This window comes from Vidua chalybeata, chromosome 3 (genome assembly GCF_026979565.1).
Source record: "Vidua chalybeata isolate OUT-0048 chromosome 3, bVidCha1 merged haplotype, whole genome shotgun sequence".
NCBI classification, from domain to species: Eukaryota; Metazoa; Chordata; class Aves; order Passeriformes; family Viduidae; genus Vidua; species Vidua chalybeata.
Window position 1 is genome coordinate 108,695,201 of NC_071532.1, and position 17,261 is coordinate 108,712,461.

Below are 17,261 nucleotides of genomic sequence, written 5' to 3' on the forward strand. Positions count from 1 at the left end.
GCGCCGCGGGAAGCGCGGGTTTGTTTTGTAACGTCCCGGCGGGCTGAGGTGGGACCGGCGGCAGCGCTGAGGTGGGGGAAGCAGCGCCAGGAAGGTGGGGACTGGGGTGACATGAACCGGGAGGAGAGGAAGGGTTTTGTGGCGCTGTTATCCGCGATGCTCTCCAGAAGCACCGGGGAGCGGGCATTTGGGGATGTGAGATAATGTGAGTGGGGAAGGACTACAACTCCCAGCATGCACTGCAACTGAAGAGTGTGTATTCTACGCGGCGGTGGGGAGCGATGCATGCCGGGAGTTGTAGTCCATACCTTATTTGCGGTCCGCTGTGAAAGCTGTCCCACAACATGGGTAGTTAAGGAGGAGGGGACATGCAGGACTGATTTACTTGGTTTAGGGCTTATTTAGCTGGTGTGGAGTTTGTTTACCTGGCATATGCTGTCTTTACCTGTTTTAGGCCTCACTAACCCGGCCGGGGCTCTCAGTTTCGACACTTGCCTGGTGAGAAGTGACAGCACCTGTGTGAGGAAAAGAGTGGCCTGAGGGAGTGAGTGAAAAGCTGAATAAATCTGAATCATGGTGTTTTAGAGGCGAGAAGGGTGGTGGGGTTTGTGGCTACTCCCTTCTGTGTGATGGCTTTTCCCTCTGTCTCTATAGTAAGAAAAAAATCTGTTGGTTTAAAGTGCATCAGAGACCACTGTGCTAAGGTAAAAAGTTCTGGTAATTGGATGAATGCACTGAAAATTAGAAAGATGAATCACAGGTTTGGGTTGGAAGAGACCTTAAAGATCATCTATTTCCAACTCCCTGTCGTGGACAGAGATATCTTTCAAATGGGGATGCTTTTTTAGTGGTCCTTCATGTAGGTAAATTTACAGGATTTGGGCTCTAGGTTAGCAAATATTCAACCATTTAATCTCATTTAGGTTCATTTGGGGCTTATTGGGTTGAGCCTAATTTCCATATTTTTTTAAAGTATGGTTTGCACTGTATGGGTTATAATTGCTGGATTTTAATTTTTTCATTGTTTCCTCCTGTTCCCATAGGTTTACAGATAATGAAACCCCGTCACACATCTTCCAATGAAATGGAGAAACCAACTGGTGGGAGATCAGCAAAAAATCCTTTAAAATCCCAAAATCAACAAGCGCCTTCTAGCAAAAAAAAGGGAGCAGATGAACAAGGAAGAAAACAAGGTCAAAAAAGACAGGTATTCATTATTTTGGATCAAGCATGTAGGAAAGTTACTGGGCGTGGGGGCAAGAGGAAAGAAGTATTTTTTCCCATTTTTAAAATTGGAATTCATAGAGAATAATTCATTAACTAACAATAGCTCTCTCAAGGAAATGCCCAGTGTGAAGAGCTATTTTGAGCAGTCTTCAGTAAAGCCTTTTTTTTTTTTTCCTGTGGTCAGAAACTTTTGTCAGACACTGGCACAGGGAGTTCATAGGAGTAGATGAATGATTGCACAGCAGAGGATGTCTCAAAATTGCCACATTTGTGGTAAATTTTTCCCTTCAGCAGGTCCCTCAGACAGGCAAAAGGGAAGTTAAGGATCTGAAGGACTATTCCCCTGCAGGTAGGGTCCTGTTCTGTCCTGTTAAATCTGAACTGTTTTACACCTTTGACTCTAGTCTGACTGCATTGAGTCACAAAGCTGTCTGTCCAGGTTTGACAAGTCATCCCTTTCCCTTTTTTCCTTTGTGATAACAGGAAAAGATGGTTCTTCAAAAAAGGTGAAGCTGTCCAGTGCTACAATAAGATCTTGGCAGCCTCTCTCAGAGAACAGTAGGCTGTTCCTGGAAAATATAGTGGATTCAGTAGTACTGTAAGTGCCAAATATCCTGGTGGTTCTTCTTTATTTCCTCAAGGAACAAAGTAAAAATCATAGTATTACTTGAACGGGAAGTCAGTGTGTTTTTTGATGTGTTCTCTGTGCTTGCACACTTTGTGATGGAAATTCTGCCTGTATTTTCTTTCCAGATCTGTTTTGTCCCAACAGAGAGAGGGAAAAGATGATGTTCAGAAGCACCTCAATGTACTGAAAAACAGGTAAGAAATTATAAATTAAAAGAAAAGAGGGAGACAAAAGGTTCCTTCTACCCAGTTGCTTTGTACCATACTTTGAGGGTGAGCTAAAATACTCTCTCTGACATATCTATATATATATAAAGCTATGTATCATGTTTCATAAAAGCATTTCCAGGTTTTATTAAAATGATCATCATTTGGAAGCAGTTGTGAAGTCTTCTTTTAGAACTTAATTTGAAAAGCAGAAGAGTCAGAACTGGGAAAATATTAGGAAAATATTAATTAATGTTGGTTTATAGTCAGGGAGTGTAGAGGCCAGTGGAATATAAACCACACAAGGTCAGTGCAATAGCAAACATGAGGATTTTTGGGATTTCTTGTTCCTGGTTCTTTCCTTGGACACCTACTCCACATGATTTCGGAAAACAATGCAAGGCAGTTTTTCTTTCCCTCTGCAGTCATTTACTTCACTGACAGCAATTAAGTTTAACACTTTAGTGAGATTAGTTTTCCCCCAGAATTTTCTTTTTACTTTGCAAAGAACTCCAAACAAGTCATACTTTCCTTTTTCTGTAATTGAAGGGTGCTGAGAAGTTTCAAGACTTTAAACGTGCCTCCAGGGAAGCTGGGCAACCTGAAGAATATCCTGGGCCTTCAAATGGCAGAGAAACAAATGCTTGAGACAAATGAGGAGTCTTTGGTACAACTGCAGGTAGGAAAAACAAGGAAGGGAAGAAATTACCTTACCACACTGCTGGCCATGCTTTTGCTCTTGTGGAGGAGTGTCCAGTGTTCATCATTGTCAGCCACCTTTGCTGGAAAGCACTGTCTCTTTTGGGATGTTTTTTCAGTCACTCAATGTGTTCTGTGGGAAAGATTCTCCATTTCTAAAGTAAATTTTCTTCCAGTTTTGTGTTTGTTTTGTTTTAGGAAGAAATAACTGAAGCAGAGAGATCAGCAGAGCGCATTGAGGAAAATATACAGCAGATGCAGTACAAAATCCAGGTGCTCAAGAACCAGTTAGAGAAAGATGAAAAAGATGCCAGGAAGGTATTTCTCATAAAAACTTGTGTACTCCTGTAACCTAGAGGAATGGGCTGACTTCCAGACCTTTCTCAAACAAGCTGTTTCTCAGGCAGTGTCATTTAAGGAAGGCCTCATTTGCTTTTGGGAATGGATCTTAATCTTTCCAAATTCAGCTGCAGAATTGAGTTTGTCTTCAGAAGTTGGATAATGACAGGTTATTTTCCTACTTGTGTGCCTGATATTTGGGGGATTGGATTGTTTTTTCATTCTCTTCTTTTTCTAGGTATTCCAGGAAAATGGCAGTGGAGCACTCCAACTTCCAGAACTCCCCAAGTGCAGTTTGCAGGCACCTACTTTGCAGGTGAGTGTGGAATATATATTTATCTTTTCAGAGACACATTGGTTATGAGGAAGAAGGCAAGAGAATGTGCTTTTATCCCTTAACTTTTGCCAGAGGGGGCAATTCTGAAAATTCAGAAAATTTGAATAGTTTTTCATTTTTCATGTTATATTTTTGTCCTTTTCCTTGAGATCTATATGCTTATGCTTTAAAACAAGAACAAAACCCTAAACTCTCCTCATCCCTGGAAGTGTTCAAGGCCAGGTTGGATGGGGCTCTGAGCAGCCTGGAATAGTGGAACCTTGTGGAAGGTGTCCCTGCCCGTGGCAGGGGGTTGAAGCAAGCTGATCTTTAAGGTCCCTTCCAACCCAAACAATTCTGTGATCTTGCGATTTAAAACATTGCCTGTCTTTTCCTAGAAACCCTATGGCCCTAGGGAACTTGTAATTTCTGAAATATATCTATAATTGCTGGAGGGAAGACTCATTCTGTGACTTTGTATCTGTTTTTGTTTGAGCTGTAGCTGGGCTGCTTGACAGTGAAATTCCTCTTGCACTCAACAAAAGCTGTTTTTTTATTTGTTGTCTATGATTCTTTCCTTCTTTAGGAGGAAATTTTGAAGGTAAAGAATCAGAAGGGCCTTTTAAAGGATCTGAATGCTATTCAGCAGTCAGCTGACTTGAAGAACTTGTTAACCCTTGTTGAAAAGACCTATGAGAAGGTGGATTTGCTGTGAGAACCCAAAATGTGTGGAGTCTCCATGCTGAGTTTGGAATCTGCTTTCTTGCTAATGGCCTTCCTGTTGTGACTGCTGAATTTCTGTTAAAACATTTTCTATTAACACTCATATATAAATGTGTAGATACATTTTGGGACTCAAGTGATTTAAGTCATCTGTCAAGGTTTTTTGGGTTTTTTTTTTGACCTGTGATGACTTCTAATGATGATATATCCTGTCTTAGGAGAAGGGAGGGAAATGGATCCTGGGTTATTTGGGTGTTTTTACAGAATAAGGGAACTATTCCATTCTATTTGCACTTCTTTATCTGTAAATCACTGAAGACCGTGTCTTCTGCAAAAGTAGTTTTTATCTGGGAGTTAAATCTGAAACAGGTAGTAAAAATAAGCTTATCTAATACTCAGTTGTAAATCCCCTGTTCAACCTTCTTACTATTTTTTTAACAAAAACCCTCAATTGAAGAAAATTGAATAATTTTTATCGAATGTACAAAATAGCTTTTACATTTTCATTACTTAATACAAAAACTAACATCAAACAACATAAAGTACTTTCTCAGGTTAAATTACCTGCTGAAAGATAGCAGTGCTCTTTACACTGACTTGCTTAATAAACTCTTTGTCTACTGTTTGCAAGCTGCTGCTACTCTTAATGAGACAAAAGCTAATTATCTCTCTTCTATGAGAGCTTGAAAGTCTCTCTGTAAGGATCTCTGAGTCCAGCTCTCTACTCCTCATAGGATTACCTAACCCATGTAGGATCAGAAAAACCAGACTAAATATTTGCTTCATGATGAATCACAGGAAAAGGAATATAATTACTTAGAAGTATTTTTCAGATTTGTTACCACTTGGCAAGGGAAGCAGTTACTGATATAACCATTACCCCAAAAGAATTTCATCCAGAGCATGGGTTAAAGATTTTCCTGCATGCCAGGAAGAGGTTAAGTAAAGATATACTCCTTTGCTTTCATTAAGGGTGATTTACTCTGTAGGTTTTGAACTTCTTGAACCACATAGAGACCTTTGCCTTTTTGAAATTTTTTTTATTTTGAAAAGAAAGTGTGGAGAAGGGCAGTGAGTAGGAGTCAGATTCAGCTTCCACACAAGGAAGTTGAAATAGTAACTGAAGAATGAGCTTCTGCATTACCGTGCTGAATAGATACAGAGGCAAGTTGTAATTACTTTAATTTAGTTTTTTTCCCTGAAACTGGTGATTTATGATAGGCTGGCTGTGGATGTTGTTACTTTTGGGTTATCACGCAGACACAAACAGGGAGGGTAACATGAACCAGGGCATAAATCCAGACATTTAGGAGGTGGTCTTATCTCGACAGTCGATACTCTTGGACAAAGTTGCAGAATTGGTTTTGATGAGATTTGAGGCCTCTTCCAGAAGGTTCACTGTTGATCTGTGTGTGGAGCTATGACCACAGCTCTGTGATTTGACCAGGGAGCACCTGAAACTTCAATTTCACAAACCTTGGCTTTAAGTAGGTAAGATATTTTCCTCTTTGTGTATGCTTTATGTACTGAGTTTATCCATTTAAGGAATACTCAGGGAAAATCTTAAAGAACTTCTGGATTCAGATCAATTTGGCTTAAGGTTTTTCCTTAGAAGTGATCTACAGCAAGTACAGAACTGTGATTTTTTTGCATATGGAAATGGAGTAGGGAGAAGAGCCAAGGGAAGAAGCTGCACTGAGGCCCTAGGGAACATCAGGATATCCAGCCCAGCTTTAAACCCAGCTGACTGCTGAGGTCAAACAGCCCTTCTGTTCTGACAGCCTGAAACTCTGAACATCCCACATTTATCTCCTTGTACAACCTAAGCACAGCTTCATAGTCCCTATGTCTTTTGGGGAAAAACCTGGACTTGGGAGCATTTTTTGGGCTATGCTTTCAACAAACGCTGAACCTGGCAGCAAGAACAGGAAGGCTGAAGGCCTGTATTATGTAGCCAAGATTAGGTGATCTAAGAGATTAATCCATGAGCCATCAATTACTTCACACTTCTGGTCCATTTCTACCCTCTCCCAAAAAAATAAAAAATAAAAGGACACTACTTTGGTTTAGAAGTACTGGAAACCTTAATTGAAATATGGATTGTTATGGTCAAAGAGTAAGACAGATGTCATGGAAAAACGATTTCAGCATTTTAGAAACGCAATGGATGTTGATTAGAGCTCTAAGAACGTGCTACAGCACACAGTTTGTAGGGTTTGGGGATGACATTAAATGAAATGGCAGGGCTGAGGTCCAGGTCTGAGCTGGAAACGCCAGGTGGAGGGTGGAAGTTGAACCTCTGCAGGAGACTGGTGAAGAACAGGAAGAGCTCCATTTTGGCAAGAGTCTCCCCAGCACAGATCCTCCGCCCTGGAACAAAAGGCAAAAGGACCACAAGACAATCAGTGAGAGCTGCTTCTTCAGTACTGGAAGAAAAAAAAAACCCTTTTATCAGCTCTTGACCTGAAAAAGGTCAGGGGGAATCCAGAATATCTGAATGTTATACTTAGGTATGAATAAAGAACACAATAGATTTTAAAACTCTTGGATACAAGTTAACAGAGAGAGAGGAGTTTTGATCTTCAAAGGTATCATACCAAAGCCAGGTGATGGTTTTTTATTTTCCTTTGTCTAAATGCTTGCATTTGGAGAGAAATGTATGGAAATGTACTTTGAATTCCTTAACTCCAGTTTTCAATAAAATCTGAATTTTTACTTCATATTTTTCCTCAACTTGGCTCAAATTTTGGATCCCAAACCAACTGGTTTAGGCTAGACTTTAGATCTGTTTTTTTTTTATACTAAAATTTGTCAGCAAATTCCTTAAGGATTCACAAATGCTGGCCAGAGTGAGAAGCAAGGTGGAGGAGATATTCTATGAATATTCAAAAATGCTGTAAATGTAAGTTCTGTCAAATCCAGTAACTAGTAAACTGCCTTATTCATAACATGGTGATTCAAGGCCAGAACTAACAAAAACCTGAACTAAAATTTGGTGTTAACACCCCTGTGTGACCAAAAATGGAGAGCTATTGCATGCTGTGATATGAAATAAGCCCTCCAGGGACTGCCCAGACCTGACACTCCCTGGATGTGCTTTCAGCTGGGACATCTAGACTTAAGTCTGAAAAAGAAGATCTGGGAACTGGAAGTGTCATAAGTTCTAAAAAGAAAGAATAATAAAAAAAAATTACAGTGTACAGAATGGTGAGTATGAGAAGAAAAATATCTTATTCAAAGGTCATACAGAGTTGAAAATATAGGGTTGATAAAAAAATAGAGAGTATTGTGGATATGACAGATAAATTAGCGAGAGACTGATGTATGGGAATGTAAAAACATCAATTACAGAGCCTGCAAAGCAGGAGAAATGCCAGAGGAGCAGGGTTGGAATCCCCCATGATTTGGCAAATGGTGCAGGTGTGTAAATTCAGGTGAATGTCACACTCTGGGGAAGCCTCAGAGAGGAAGCCCCTTCTGTCCTTTGATTTTACACAGAATTTGGGGGTTTCTTCTTGTCACACTATATGAAATCTTGATCCACCTAATATTTTTGTGACTTTTTAAAAGGGATATGGGAAAATTAAGTAGGAAATGCACAGAAGCATCTTTGCTGTGTGTTCTGTGCAAATGTAAAAGAGAAGGCACCTGCTGAGAAAGGCATGAAAGCATCTTTCTTCATAAATTTCCCATTGGCATCAAGGAAGTGCTCAGGGTAGAACATGTCTGGTTTCTCCCACTGCGACTGGTCTTTCAGAACTGAGGTCAGTAAAGGGATTATGTAGGTTCCCTGCAAAATAGGACAGAGGAATGAATTCCTGGACAAATGCAGAAAGAATAAATGTTAGAAGAAGCAATCCTCTAGGCATCTTACCTTGGGGATGAAATAGCCTTGGAGGGTGACGTCTGCAGTAGTCTCATGAGGCAAATTGAGTGGCAGGATATCGGTAAACCTCTGAATTTCATGGATGACAGCATCTGTGTATGGCATCTGAGCTCGGTGTTCGCTCCGTGGGGGGTTGGACCCTATCACTTGCTCTATCTCTTCTTGGACCTTTTCTGAAGAAAGAGTCAACTCTAAGATACAAAGGCTCATTCACTCCTAAGACACAGCGTGCTTTACTGATGTAAAGTCAACTCTAAGATACAAGGGCTCATTCACTCCTAAGACACAGTGTGCTTTACTGATGTAAAGTATAATAGATCTGGAGTACAAACCATAAATTCTCCAAAAATCTTTTTTTCCTTTGAGAAATGATGGGAGGTGAACAGGACCACAGCGTTTGATTGATTCTTTACCAACAAGAAAAGACTTTTTTTCTGCCATCTCTCTGTCTAAAGATCTATGTTCTGCCCAAGGGTTGTCTCGAAACCCCCATTTGACTCCAAACAACCCTGTACCATCAGCTGGAATGGAGCTGCCAGACAAGGGCAATTCCATGAATATTCTCAGGTCCCTAAAGCCTCAGTACAGTCCATTTAACATCTGCACAGGCCTTTGGTTTATTGACAGTTTCTGAGGGAAACCTGGAACAGAATCATTGACCAACACAGATCAGCTTTTTACTTACTAATTAATGAGATTTCCATAAGCAGAGGGCCTGGCCAGTATGAACCCTGTTGTGCTGACCAGTGTGACCCTCATTGGATCTGAACCACAGGGCACAGAGACAATAACTGGCTGGAAAACTCAGCTTTTTGTAACTTGGCCTATTAACAGATGTGGTGATCCTCCAGGTTCCAGTTTGGTCACTAATACCCTGAGTGTAACAGTATCTATCATTAAACCACTTACTCTGGATTTCAGGGTACTTTAGCATCAGCAGAAAGCCCCAGTTTAGTGTGGTGGAAATGGTCTCAACACCAGCAGCAAATAAATTGGTCACCAAGCTTAGCAAGTTGCCATTATGGAAATATGCACTGGTAGTGGATTTCTCCTGAAAAAAGTTGTGGAGATAAAAGGATGAAAACTCAAAGCTTTCCATGTGAAAATGCAATTTTTGTAGATAAACATTTGCTAAGATATAAATCCTGTATTTTAAAAAAATGTGAAAGACAAGGAAGAGCTTTGGGCTTGTGCCTGGAGGAGAGTGCTGACATATCTTTGTGTTTACTGGGACCATCTGCAAAGGGAGCTGCCTTCCCCATGGGGAAGGTAACCCAGCCATAACAGAGACCCCAAATAAGTCCCACTAAAGCCCAGGTAGTGATTAAATTCTGTAATGTGTTATGTTTTCAAAAGAGCCAGAAGATCTGGGACAACAAAGAGAGCAGATAAAAAGATGCAGCCTTGGTAAACATATTCGTACAGTCTGAAGAAAATAAATAAGGATGAATGTTCACTGATTAAAAGAGGTTGGAATTTCAACAGCATGAAGTTATCTGTTCAACTCTACCACTTTGTCATATGTATTTTCTCAAAGACAGCTTCCCTAAAGAAATTCAGCTGAAATTGCAAGGACTGAAAGAAAATTGCAAATGTCTTCATAGAGCTGTAAAAGATGGAATCAGCAAGAAAATGCTCAGTTACCTCCTGCTGTTTAACCAGAAAGGCATCAATAAAACTTCTTTGGTCATTTTTGTCCAGGCTTTTGAGGTGCTCTACAAAAGTAACTCGTACAAAATCATGGAATTCATCTCTGTTTCGAAGGAGAGCCTTGTTAGCCCTTAGGAGGAATCCAAGATAGGGGAAGATATTGTACATCTAGGAGAGTGGAAGTTGTTAGAGTTTATCAGCCAGAGCTCTGAAAATACTATAGAAACAAATTAGCAACATATGGACTTCCTTGCAGATACAAAGTCAAAAACTCAAGATTAATATATATATATATTTTTTTTTAGAACATGAAAAAGTGACTGGATGAATTTGTGGGAGAAAATTCATCAAGGACCACCAAATAGATGTAAAAATCTTGCCCCAAATTACTATTTTTCAGGAGTAGTGTAGGTGTCAGGCTAAAACAGCTTCCAGCTGCCACCAGGCAGATGGAAATGTTGGCCAGCCACTTTTTTTATTGTTTCGGTCAGCCCTTCCACTAACTTTTTTTTTTTTTTTCTTTTTCAGAACCTAGATAAACATAAATCAATCCAGGGTGTGGCAGCATTGCATGCAAGTATCTGAAGGTATTTTTCACTCACTAGCGCTCTTCAAACTATATCTTAAATACGTTTTTGAGAGACTGGGGGCTTGATTGTTGACTTCATGATTCCCAAAATGTCTCTCAAGGTATTTTTGTCCAAGAAAGTGCTTTGTAAACCAATTATCTCTCAAAGTCTCAGATTTTCCTGTTTAATAGAAGAAAGTCATCACCAGTATTGCTATTGGCATGTATTGGAACAGCAACATAAACATGTGAATCGTTACCGTGACCAAAGGATTCCCAGCAAGCCTCGTGTTTTCATTGGTCAGATTTATAAGTCTCACAAATCTGGAGTCTTTGTAGTCAAATCGTTTTCCAAACAATATTGACACAATTATATTAGCAACTGCTGCATTAATTATTTTGCTGGCATCAATGGGATTTCCTAGACAAGGAACAAGAGAATTTATGACATTTTAATAAAGAGACGTAATTTGTAAATGTAAATTTATTATTAAATCTTGCTATTTATTTGTTATGATTGATTGCTATAATTGATTATTATCCAATGTCAGAATACCATACCAAGACACAAAAATGCTAGAGGAGCCAAATTCATCAAACTGGTGTACATTTCATAAAAAGGTCTGAACCTGAGAAGGCTCAAAAAGCCTCTGCATACTTGGACAAATCCTTAGAGGTAGTAAGGACCTGGTACAGACTGCCCAGAGAAGCTGTGGCTGCCTCACTCCTGGAAGTGTTCCAGGCCAGGTTGGACAGGGCTTGGAGCAGCCTGGGGTGGTGGAAGGTGTCCCTGCCCATGGCAGGGGCTGGAGCTGGATAAGCTTTAAGGTCCCTTTGAACCCAAACCATTCTGTGACTCTGTGATTCTATGGGTTTGCAGAATGAACAATCCACCCACCTCCGTGTGAGGCGATGGAGTCTGCCAGGTGCCCGTACTCCTCCACGATTCGATCCTCAATGGCCTTTTTGCCCATCCCAAAGTCTCGTAAGGCTGTGAGGGTAAACCTTCGCATCACCTTCCAGTTTTCACCATGGGCAAAAGAAACCCCTGAGAGCAAGAGAACATTTCAAGGTGTCAGAAGATGTTAAATCATTTTGTAGGCATAGAATAGAGCTGTTTAGTAGCAGTCACTTTTAAAACAAGTAAAATTGCATCCAGATGAGGAAACACACAACTGTGCCTTAAGTATTTTCAATCCTCAGCAACAGGTTCATTACACAAGCAAAGGATAAATATTTAAGGTTTATTTCATCAAATCTTAAGAAAAATATATATCCTCAAAGACACTTGTCACTGAAAGAAAGTGGACGTTGGAAATTCAAGTTCAAACTGCTGGTCATCATAGTTTGGAAGTGGAATTGAACTAAGATCTCTGATGACTGCAGGAAAAAAATTAAGTAGAAACTAATGTCTTAAAAAATTAGGTAATGTCTTAAAACCTCCACCATCAGTTTTTTTCACTGAAATTGTTACATCATTTAACTGATGACCTCAACTATGGTTTTCTTTTTCAAATTAAAAAATAGAGTGAAAAGTAAGCTTCTGTGCAATAAAATGAACAAAAGATGCAGCTGTTAAAAATGTTCACAGAATTATTCCTGAATTTGTGCAAGAATATTTGCAGATATAAATATGAAATTCTTATGCTAAATTAGAATGAAGTTTGGGTGTGAAATTCTTATTTTGAAACCCGTTCAGTAGACAGTATTCTCCTTTTTAAAATAAATCCACAGTTCTCTATGTGCTATATGCTATCTATTGACACATTCTGAATTTAAAAGCACAATTTACCACTGAAATTATGAGCAACAGTAGAATACTAATTTCAGAAAATTTCAGGTTGTTCTATGATAAGCCCAAAATCCCACAAGTTCAGAGCCATATCATGAGAGCTAGAAATGCTTCTCTAGGAAGGATGCCTTGTTCTAGATCCTGAAAGTGTGTCACTATCCATTTTCTGTTGCTGTGATTATTTTTAGAGTTATGGTTGTTTTGTTGCCACTGTCAGTAGTTTCAAAGTTGAATAAGTGTGCTAAAGTCAATGAAATTGCTCCCTATTTCCAATGCCTTTTGTGATCTCTGATCCAAAGTGTTGTCCCAGCTCCTGCTTTGTCCATGGGGAAAAAAAAAATGAGTAGGTCAAGCTGATAAGGAAGAATAAGACCAGCTTACCATTTCCTTTGGTCAGATCTTCAAAGACTGGGATTTTGGGTCTCTCTGCAAATGCGTCTGCCTGCTTTACAAGAGCTTCCTTCACTGTCTCATAGCCAGAAATCACTACAACTTTCCTGTGCCCCATCTGAACACTGAAGACTGGACCATATATTTTGGACAGCTGTCAGGAGAAGAGAACAGTGATTTACAACTTCTACAGCGTACAAAGAAATTCATCACTCTTCCAGTGCTGCTTATTTTCCAGTCCTGCCCCTGGGTTACTCACATGGTAGATATTTTCCTGACTACAGGGAAAGACACTTGATTTAAATGATGGGAATGTACCAGACATTGTGGTGGATAATGACCAAATGGAACAGTTGGGAGAAGAGTTCTGTTGTGCTAAACTGAGCAGAAATGTCAACAGCTGAAACCCAAAGTCAGCAAAGGATTGCACTGAGAGTTCTGTCTTCCCTCAGAAACCCTTGTAAATTCAATTTTTGACTCATGTTTTCACACTTAGTTCTATGCTATTGTATTTCTTTTGTGCACAGGCTACACCTGAACAACCTGTTCAAATGTTTGGTACCATTTATTAAAAATAAATTTACTTATTATTAAAAATAAATCAGTTTGTTTCTGGGCCAGGATTTAGCATTAGATACACTCAAACTTTTTATACATCATTACATGCACCATGAATCTGTCTCAGAGACAATTTGGCAGCTTTTCATCTCGAACAGGCAGATTTATTTTTATGTAACTCGATGTTCTTGATTCTTCTCACAACTGGAGGGGGGTTTCCTGACTGCACTCATTTTCTAGTAGGTTTTTGTAGCAGGCAGAGGCCCTGCAAGGCCTCCCTGGCGGCCTAAGATACGAAATGCCGAGTCATGATGGCTACCAAAGTAGCCCCACTTCTGCATTCGGACCCTCGTTATCTCTCTGTAAGACCATCAGTCATATTTGCCTCAACCCTTACTATTGGACAATTTCCAACACCTCTGTACCCTATATAAAACCTCATTTCTGCCCAGTTCAGGAGAAGAGCTGTCACTGAAAACCCTTCGCAGGAACTGCCAATAAAGACACCGCTGTGGAACCTCACGCGGCCTTCTCATCTCTCTATCCCCACGCGTTTACTGAGGCACTTAGCAAGCAAAGAGCTGAAATCACTAAAGAGCTGAATTCACCAAAGAGCTGATCTCTCTTAAGAGCTGAGCTGCTTGCTAAGATTGCCTGAGGCTGGGAGCTTGTCTGAGGGACCTGGACAGGTTGTGCCTGTCAGCCCAGTGCTATCCGGGACACCTATGGCAGCCAGGGTCAGATGGACCCCCGGAACTCCAGGCCGTAAGAGGTTTGCAGAGAGAAACAGAAAGCATCTATTTAGCATCAAGATGCAAAATGTTCAGCAAGTGGTAAGCAAGTACAGCCAGCAAGAAATAACAGAATAACAGAATAACAGAAATAACAGGAGCAGTGGCCCATATCTGAATTGTGCTCAAGTCAGAGAACCAGAATGAGAAAGGAATCACTGAATTACAGCACATACATGTTGGTTCTGTTGGCCTGAAAACAGATGGAGCTTGCTTTTGTCAACATGATTGGGCTGTGTAGGAGGTCTACAGTGATACTCCAGATATTGCATCTAAGCAGTCTTTTGATTTATGAGTATGTCGGAACCCAGACATTCTTGGATGTTCCGGGCCCAGGTCAGAAACATTTGAGACCCTGGCATGCAGCAGGAAACCCCTGTAGCTTTGAATCTGATCCGTGGAACAATTTACCAACGTTGCAGGAAGAACAAGAAATCACAAAAGTTTAGATATTATAGTAGAAGTAGTCACAAAGTAAAAAGAAGAATCTTTGAGTGCTGTACAGGGGGCTTTTAGGCCTTGTACAGAGGGGTCTGAGTTTTGTACATGGGGGTCAGAAGTTCTAAGATGGAGGGATTTGGGCGTGCCCTGTCCTCCTTCTTTCTCCTTCCTAACCTCCATGTTCTTAGTGATATTAGCACTCACAAATTGGTTTAGAGTAGAAAGTCACCATTCAATATAGGTAATAGGCATTAGGGAAAAACTATAAACATTTAACATGTAATGTATGATATAAAAGATGGCACCAGCCCCCTGGGCAGTCAGAGAGGGTGTCAGAGACAGTGTCAGTGTGTGTGTGTGCCTCTGTCTAGCCTGCTAAATAGACTGCAGCAGTTCAAGAAAAAAAATCTTTTAGATAGCATACAATAAACTACCTTGAGACCAGATGACTGAAGATTACTGAGTCTTTCTTTGAAGGCACGGATTAGAAGAGAGACTTTTCCATCTTTCGGCGTCACCCCAATCCAGGGGTGAGCCCTGGCACCAGTACAACATCCATACAGGTTTGTTGGTGCAAATATCCCTTTCAAAAATCATCAGCAGGGAAGATGTGTAATTTTAATGTCTAAGCAGAAAAAACTCTAAGAAAGGAGCAGGTTCATAGAATTCTTCTCACTCAAAGTCAGCAAAGCCCTGCAATAAACTAGGTAACGAAAGCACTAGAAGAAAAACAGAGAGATTTATTATTTTGGCAAAGGTTGGCCCTGAATATTAAGAGTATATCTTCAGCTTTTGGGGAAGAAAAGAGGAAAGGGAGATGAGAACGTTGATAAATCAGTGAAGCCAAGATGCTGCAGTCACAGCTCCAGGTACATCAATCAGTGGAAGGCAGAGAGGGTTACACCAAATATCAAAATAATTCCTTATTCTGTTTTCTTTTTCTCAAAATTACCACAAAAATAGGGTGGATGCTATAAATATTAAATATTAATTTGAAAGTTGTTGAAGGCTGAAACCTGGATAAATATTACAGTAAAGAAACCATGCTGCATTCAATATTTTCTGCTCAAATAACCATCTCTGGGTCACTTGCTAAAGGCTCATGCATGGATGCAATACATTGGGTGCAATAGGAGAAACTCTCTGACATCTTGGACTATGGGGCTTGGTTGATAGGACCAACAGAAAAGAAAATGAGTACCTGTAGGTAAGTCCTGTAGGGTCTCTTCAAGTCAAACAAATGAAGGTTTCCAATTAGAGGTAATGGTCTTGGACCTGGAGGAAAGTTCTGTCTTCGGTTGTTGTTCCAGGAACCTGCCATTTTCAAAATGGAGAGAAAAGCCAGGATCAACACTAAAACAATGGAAGTGCTGCTGTTCCAGAATCCTGCTGTTTTCAAAATGGATAGAAAAGCCAGGATGAATGCAAAACAAATGGAAGTGCTGCTGTTCCAGCCCATCTCTATTCAGCCAAGTATTTGTCACAGAAAAGAGAAAATGTGGACTCTGGATTTCTGACTTCCTGGAATAATTTAACTTGAGAGGCTCTTGTGTTAGTCCATAAACTTATTTTCTGCTGAAGAGTATGTTTTAATCGTGCCCAGTGACTTGTTCCCTTCCCATGTGCTTCCTAATGAATCCTCAGAAGGGTACAGGGGCATATATACGTTTGCTAACCCATGTGACTGGATGAGAGTATAGGTCACTGCACAAGTGTGAAAGTCCAAGAAACAGGTCATCAACCTGGAATTTGCTACAGAAGGCATAAAGTCTGCTCAATCTGTCCAGGTTACTGATTAATCATGTTTTTACCTTTAGCCTTTTGCCTTATACTCCTTGATACCCCTGAAGAATCAAAATTCCACTGCCCAGGGGTGTAGCGCAAAGAGATTTATTTTTTTAAAGTGTGTGATGTATGAATGCAAGACTTACAAGCTGAGAGCAGATGTATCTGTTTTTGCAGAGTTAAGACAGCATCTGCATTCAAGTGTATGTATGTAGGATACACTAAGTGTATTTTAGAGATATATATTTTAAGATACTCTTTAATATCTTATTACTAATATTTAAAATGTATTTTAGTGCATGCTAGTGTTATGTACTAGTGTATGTAGTGTTTGAATCAGTATATTTAGTGTATGAGTCAGCTTACAAGCTGACTTATTCCTACACTTGGCAGTAGATATGCTCTTGGAAGTAGGTAGTTTTTGCCCAGAACAGCCCTTTAATAAATTCAGACCTCTAATAAACCCATCAGCCTATCAGACTGTTATTTTTCTCAGGAATTGCTGGCTTTGAGGAAACAGGATGCTGTTCCCGTTTTCAGATTGTGTGTAATTGCTTTCTCCTGTGCTTCCCAGGGCTTTTCACTGCTGTTTCCTCACAAAACTGTTTATGGGTGGCATAACTTTGATTCCATTGAATTCATCATTCATTGATTCCATTCAAATTCATTGGAAATTTGAAATCACAGAATCACAGAATTATTGAGGTTGGAGGGGACTCTGGAATTTGGTTCAATGCTCCTTTCAAGCTGGGCCACGAAGAGCCACTTGCCCCAGCCTATGTCCAGACAGGTTTTGAACATCTCCAAGGGCCTAAAAAATTCTATGATCCTAAGGAGGGACTCTGCATCTCCTGGGCAACCTGTGCCAGTGCTTAGTCACTCTCACAATATGAAAGTGTTTCCAGATGTTCAGAGGGAACCTCCTGTGTTTCAGTGTGTGCCCATGGCCTCTGGTCCTGGCACTGGGCACACACTGAGGGGAGTCTGGCTCTTGACTTATTTGATCCTTCTCCCAGGTGTTTATACTGGTAAGATCCTGCTGAGCCTTCTCTCCTCTAGGCTGAACTCCCACCTCTCTGTATTTCCTCATATAAGAGATGTTGTAATCACTACAGCATCTTTGTGGCCTCTCTCCAGTCTGCCCATATCTTTTTGGTACTGGGGATCCCAGAACTGGACACTGCACTGGGAAAAGTTGTCCTCTGTTGGCTGAGGTACAGTCTAACTCAGGTGTCTCAGAGTCTAAGAGAGTGAACAGCAGA

The 17,261-nt window shown here is 40.3% G+C and overlaps 2 protein-coding genes across 11 annotated transcripts; one reads left to right on the plus strand and one right to left on the minus strand.

The window, feature by feature from the left end:
• The first annotated feature begins 3 nt into the window (after nucleotides 1-3).
• On the plus strand, nucleotides 4-6,858 carry CENPQ (centromere protein Q). Of its 9 annotated transcripts, none has more exons than XM_053936814.1 (10): nucleotides 4-71; nucleotides 455-544; nucleotides 1,044-1,207; nucleotides 1,519-1,576; nucleotides 1,711-1,825; nucleotides 1,981-2,049; nucleotides 2,611-2,740; nucleotides 2,959-3,078; nucleotides 3,338-3,415; nucleotides 4,002-6,858. In XM_053936814.1, exons 3-10 carry the CDS (start codon nucleotides 1,055-1,057, stop codon nucleotides 4,128-4,130), a joined length of 852 nt encoding a protein of 283 aa, XP_053792789.1. In that variant the 5' UTR covers nucleotides 4-71; nucleotides 455-544; nucleotides 1,044-1,054; the 3' UTR covers nucleotides 4,131-6,858. The 9 variants fall into 9 exon arrangements, with proteins under 9 accessions (XP_053792789.1, XP_053792793.1, XP_053792791.1 ...); XM_053936818.1 differs by having other exon boundaries at nucleotides 455-498; XM_053936816.1 differs by having other exon boundaries at nucleotides 32-48.
• Nucleotides 6,199-15,851, minus strand: LOC128784911 (cytochrome P450 2K6-like). Of its 2 annotated transcripts, none has more exons than XM_053936810.1 (9): nucleotides 15,416-15,851; nucleotides 12,416-12,578; nucleotides 11,141-11,290; nucleotides 10,503-10,663; nucleotides 9,669-9,842; nucleotides 8,934-9,075; nucleotides 8,013-8,197; nucleotides 7,787-7,928; nucleotides 6,199-6,508 (listed from the first exon to the last, which is right to left on the minus strand). In XM_053936810.1, exons 1-9 carry the CDS (start codon nucleotides 15,671-15,673, stop codon nucleotides 6,321-6,323), a joined length of 1,563 nt encoding a protein of 520 aa, XP_053792785.1. In that variant the 5' UTR covers nucleotides 15,674-15,851; the 3' UTR covers nucleotides 6,199-6,320. The 2 variants fall into 2 exon arrangements, with proteins under 2 accessions (XP_053792785.1, XP_053792786.1); XM_053936811.1 differs by lacking the exon at nucleotides 15,416-15,851 and adding an exon at nucleotides 13,591-13,690.
• Nucleotides 15,852-17,261: the final 1,410 nt, after the last annotated feature.